The 5,293-nt window shown below is 28.8% G+C and overlaps 1 protein-coding gene across 1 annotated transcript; it reads right to left on the bottom strand.

Annotated features, from left to right (window-relative positions):
* Positions 1-694: 694 nt before the first annotated feature.
* Positions 695-4,916, bottom strand: LOC108760335 (uncharacterized). Its single transcript, XM_018506220.1, has 6 exons — positions 4,849-4,916; positions 4,616-4,729; positions 4,462-4,552; positions 3,404-3,537; positions 3,112-3,244; positions 695-751 (listed from the first exon to the last, which is right to left on the bottom strand). The coding sequence occupies exons 1-6, from the start codon at positions 4,914-4,916 to the stop codon at positions 695-697; spliced, it is 597 nt and encodes a 198-aa protein (XP_018361722.1).
* Between the last annotated feature and the right edge of the window lie 377 nt (positions 4,917-5,293).

Genomic DNA, 5,293 nt, shown 5'->3' with positions numbered 1-5,293 from the left:
ACAAATAAAAAGATCAGTAATATGAAAAATCTATTGTCCTTTCTGATACGACTCGTTGCATTATTCAAATCGCTACAAATTGGAACCTAATATTTTGTTTATTATGCGAATCATTGAATTATTTAATCATAGTTAAAAATATTAACGTGCTTGAATTACAATGTAATACTTTTTTATGTAAATTTTAAGCTGAATTGCCTAATTTAATTTAAATGCAATGCAGAAGGAAATATTATTGTCGGATAAAAAAAGCAGATGATGGTAATTCATACTTTTCTGGAAAAGGTGTATGGTTAAGCGGTCGATTTGATTATAGCAATAATGCAACAGATGTTTATTTTCCATAAAGAAATACATACTTCATTCGAGGGAATCGTGCGATAATAGACTTCGCAGATGCGGTACGACCCCTTCTAACACATGTATTTCATTATTGTGAATTAATAATATAATGTCAATTTTAAATTCTATATTTCTTTATAAATATTTTATAATATATCGATTTTTTATATAAATAATAATTTTTACCTCTTGTTGAATCGAAACGATACTTACAGGAAGCGACACCTAAACCGAGGTCTAAACGATTTTGGTCAAATTAGTTTACATTTCTCTTCCTTTTCCTTTCCCCCCCTCTTACTTTTTCATATCTTTTTCATTATTATACGTACCTACCTTAATTATTTTGCAATTATTATTTCGTACTTGTAGAATAGAGAACAGTGAAGTAAGATATTGAAGTACCCATCAACTGTAATGAAAATATTTTCTTTTTCATTCTGTAAGAAGCTATATTGAAGTTGTGCGGAGAATGACTGTTAAAATAATGGAAAGACAATATAGGGTGAAGTTGGATAAGTCGTGTCAATAGTAAAATCGTACCTCCATTGTATTTTCTAAACGAAACATTTTTTTTAAGAGAGATGACACTGATGTAACGCTAATAACACGACTTAAGAACTGTCATTTTTGTTTTGTCTTCGAGCCGTCTATTTACGAATGACATTCAAAATTGATTTTGTTCGGTGTCTGATTTAACAAGTAAACCTACCCAAGTGTAACTCTCCGATTTTGATGAACTTTTAGTATGTTGTTCTCCAGACAAAAATAAGCGACATGTATTTTTTTTATACGTGCCCATACGCAGTTTTAAGGGGTGAAACACCCCTTTGAAAAAAAATCGGTTTTTTTCTTTCGAAGCGAATATCGTCGAAACTATAAGAGATAGAAATAATTTTCTGAAATAAAAATTGAATGGTTTCGAAAGTACTTTATAACTATAATAAAAAAAATTTTTTTAATTATTTAATTATTGTATACTCCCACCCCATCCCTATTTTCAAAAATTTTTTAACTTTTATATAACGTAAATTAAAGAGCATTTTTTGCTGAAAACAACGGTATGTATTTCAATCACTTTCCGTTTCGGGTGCTTAATATGAAGCGGATTATATCCTTGTTTTTGCTTCTACTTCCGGTAAGTTGACATCGGAACTCGCAATTAGATGGTTTGAACAGATTTATTTACCTAACACTAATGAAAAATCTGTCTTGTATTTAGACTCATGGACGAGTAAAACGAAAAAAAATTTAACACCATTGTTAAACGTGGAAAATATTTTGATGATTCCTGCCGGAACGACTGGTATGATTCAACCATTGGATGTTTATACATTTAGGCCTTGGAAGAATTTTCTAAAACATTTATCGGATGTAGTTATATTGTATTATACTTATTATATAAATTTGTATTTAAGAAACAATATTTAAAAAATTCAATCTGTTATTCATAATCAATTTTCATCTCCCAGATTCGTAAACCTTTTTAGATATGCATGGTACAAGAATGGTTATATTGAAGAGAAACCTCCTAAATGCAAGACAACTGTAAATTTTTGTTTTACAAATTGTGAGCCTATCTGTGACTCCTGTCATGACATAGCAATTTTTAGGTGTGCTTGGTGCACAAAATCAATGTACATACCACACTTCTTTAACCCCAACAATTCTGGGAGTCCTCATTATTGTACAAATTATCAACAGTAAAAAATTAAATTAAATTAAACCTAAAAAAGTGTATAAAAAAATAAATATAATAATATTAAAAAAACAAAAAAATGTTATATAATAAAATTTCAATTTAAACATAAATCAAGCATCCCAAACGTGAGAGGCAAGGGGACTCACGTAAATCAAGCACCTCAAACGTAAGAGGCAAGGGTATTCCTCCCACACACATGCATACACAACACGCGTGTACGAATACGTACGGAGCGCGTACATAGAGACGTTTTCGTTCATATCTGAAAAATTGTTTTTCGGAAAGTGATTGAAATACATACCGTTGTTTTCAGCAAAAAATGCTCTTTAATTTGCGTTATATAAAAGTAAAAAAATTTTTGAAAATAGGGGCGGGGTGGGAGTATACAATAATTAAATAATTAAAAAAATTTTTTTTATTATAGTTATAAAGTACTTTCGAAACCATTCAATTTTTATTTCAGAAAATTATTTCTATCTCTTATAGTTTCGACGATATTCGCTTCGAAATAGAAAAACCGATTTTTTTCAAAGGAGTGTTTCACCCCTTGAAAGTGCGTATGAGCACGTATAAAGAATACGTGTCGCTTATTTTTGTCTGGAGAACAACATAATAAAAGTTTATAAACATCGGAGAGTTACACTTGGATAGGTTTATTTGTAAGTCTTTGTACAATTTAGTTAAAATGTTATCAGCACAAGGTACCTTGTACTGAGGTACCAATACTATACCAATACTGGTATTCAGTATTGCGTCGGTACTAAATACTGAAAAATAGTACTGGATCAGTACCTCGCCGGTATTCAATTCCCACTTGGGGTAGTAATTGAATCTTAGTGTACTACAGGGTTATAATTAATATTAAAATTTTTTTTTAGTATAGCGTCAAATTAGCAAAATATTTCTAAGTTGCTTATTTTAATAGAGCTACTTTAGTTGATTATCTAAATAATTCTAAAGTAGTCTCTCTCTCTCTCTCTCTCTTAAAATGTTGAATGACTCTAAATGTTATTATTTTCGAATAAACAATAATATTCGTGGGGAACAAAAGGTTTGTATATGTCTCTTACCGTAGCAGCACTTTCCATAGACGCAATGAATATTCCACCGAGCATCAAATGAAAAGCCTTTGTACCCTTTTGCAGTAGAATTAACATTATTTTCTGTATTTGTAACGGAGCCATGTACCATTCAACATTATATCTACAAAACAATGATAAATTAATGTAAAACCTAACATGAAAAAATAAAAATATTTGTTATAGTATAAATTGTTATAATATGTTCTTTTTAGGAATATTATTATTTTCGAATATTTGTAAAATTGCTTATGTATGAACGTATGGTGCAAACATTTCTTACACTGTAGCAAATACGTATTCATTGTGATCTGTAATATTTTGTGCGGTATAATTAGATAAAAACATGTATATGTAGAGGGCACTTAAGCACATAAGTGGTAATACAAGTTGCTCTATGCTATTGTATGATACGATCTAAAAAAAAAACATAACATATGTTACGTGTGCATTTTAATTTTTTACATGCAAGAAATTTTGTAATTTGTCAGTAATTCCTTAGGACAAATTATAGAGCTTGCATTTCATAATAAATTATTTTTTTATTGGTGCGATTATTAGAAAACTGTATTATTTTTGTGACATACGTATGCGAATAATGCACATAGCTTATGATTATAAAAAAAAGGTGAACGAAGAATAATCACGAGTTTGTGAATAATATTATTTTTATAAAGAAAATTATTTTCCCATACTGTTCTAATTAAAGGTTCTTTATTTAATCTTAATATTATGAAAACTGTGTCTTTCATGGAAAGATACACTGTTAGAAATGTTCTTAAATTTCATTAATTTTTAATGTACATTGGTGAATGAAGTTTAATTTCTCTGTAACTGAAAGGACTATTAATGCACATGTTAATGAGATTTAAGTTTACAGTAACTGAAAAATTAAGTGTAATGAAATTTAATATACTTTTCATTTACGAATACAAATGACATTTAATTAATCCTAATTGAAATAACTATTAATGTACATATTAATGAAATTTAATGTACTTTTACATTTACGAATATTAATAATATTTTAGTTAAGCCTAATACTATTAACGCTTAATACGTTTGATACGTTTACGTTTCTTACATGTCATTAACGTAAATTACTTTTCAGTTACAGATCTCGTACTTTTCATTAACGTGTAAATTAATTTCTGTAATAATGTGTTCATTAATTTCAATACACACGTTCATCACATTTAAGACTACTGTAATTTAGTTTTTAATTTACATCATTCATTACATTTAATTTCGTGCATAACCACATGCTTCCTTTACATGTTAATTAAAATTCATTGAGAAATTTCTAACAGTGTACGTTTAATAACAAAAAACAAATCTTACTCGAACAAGAGTGCTGGTTAAGCAAACCATACCAGCCGCTATTAAACAGAAGAAAGATGCTTCAAAACTCTTTATAAAGACTTGAGAAAACCTTCAGAAATAAAACAAAAATTAGTAGAGCAAGTTATACAGATATTGTAGAATGTGTACTGACTTTGTAGCTTTGCGATGAATGTCTATCGCATAGATTATTCTTTTATAAATTATAACCATTTTTTCTTCATTAACATCTTGCATATTAATTGCCATTGCCTTCTTAATACGGAAACTATATGAATATATATTTTTTTCTGTAAGTCCTTAATTTTTCTAGATCTGATTGAGAATAAACAAAGAAAAGACTTATAAAACTTCACTTATAAAACAAATGAATGTATTGAATTCTACCTTGCAATGCTAAACATTCCACAAATATGTTTGAGGTACGCTATCAGCATCGTGCCTGTTGCTACCATTGCAGTTACCCCTATGCACAAGGCTACGTTTGCATGCAAAAGAATTAAGTAGGAAAAGTTTTCTTGATCAACAAAATATTCTGTTGCAATATAAATCGCTGCAGAGCGTGATCGGGAATTGTTTCTAGCCAGAATTACATCAAATATACGAGGCCAGATTGGCAGGAAGAGATAAGTAGATATGCTACATGCGGCAAATACTAATATTAAATTAGAAATTAAATGATATGTATATATAAAAATATCAAGATTTTATTTGAGTAAAATTTATTTAAGCTTTATAAATTTTTTACTGTTATTAATAATTCATTAAAATGTAAGCATATACATATATACTATCTTACTCATAATTATTCTCGTTTGATGTTTTCCTATAC

The sequence above is a fragment of the Trachymyrmex cornetzi genome, unplaced genomic scaffold (genome assembly GCF_001594075.2).
Source record: "Trachymyrmex cornetzi isolate Tcor2-1 unplaced genomic scaffold, Tcor1.1 scaffold223, whole genome shotgun sequence".
In the NCBI taxonomy this organism is placed as follows: Eukaryota; Metazoa; Arthropoda; class Insecta; order Hymenoptera; family Formicidae; genus Trachymyrmex; species Trachymyrmex cornetzi.
Note: the sequence above shows the minus strand (reverse complement) of the source record. Positions and strands in the feature narration are given on the sequence as shown.

Coding starts and splice junctions, on each gene's coding strand:
- LOC108760335 (XM_018506220.1), bottom strand. CDS start 4,916: ATGGTAGCAACAGGCACGATGCTGATAGCGTACCTCAAACATATTTGT. Junction 3,538..4,461: donor TAACCAGCACTCTTGTTCGA/GTAAGATTTGTT, acceptor TTTTTTTTTTAG/ATCGTATCATACAATAGCAT. Junction 752..3,111: donor CTATGGAAAGTGCTGCTACG/GTAAGAGACATA, acceptor TTTTCATTACAG/TTGATGGGTACTTCAATATC.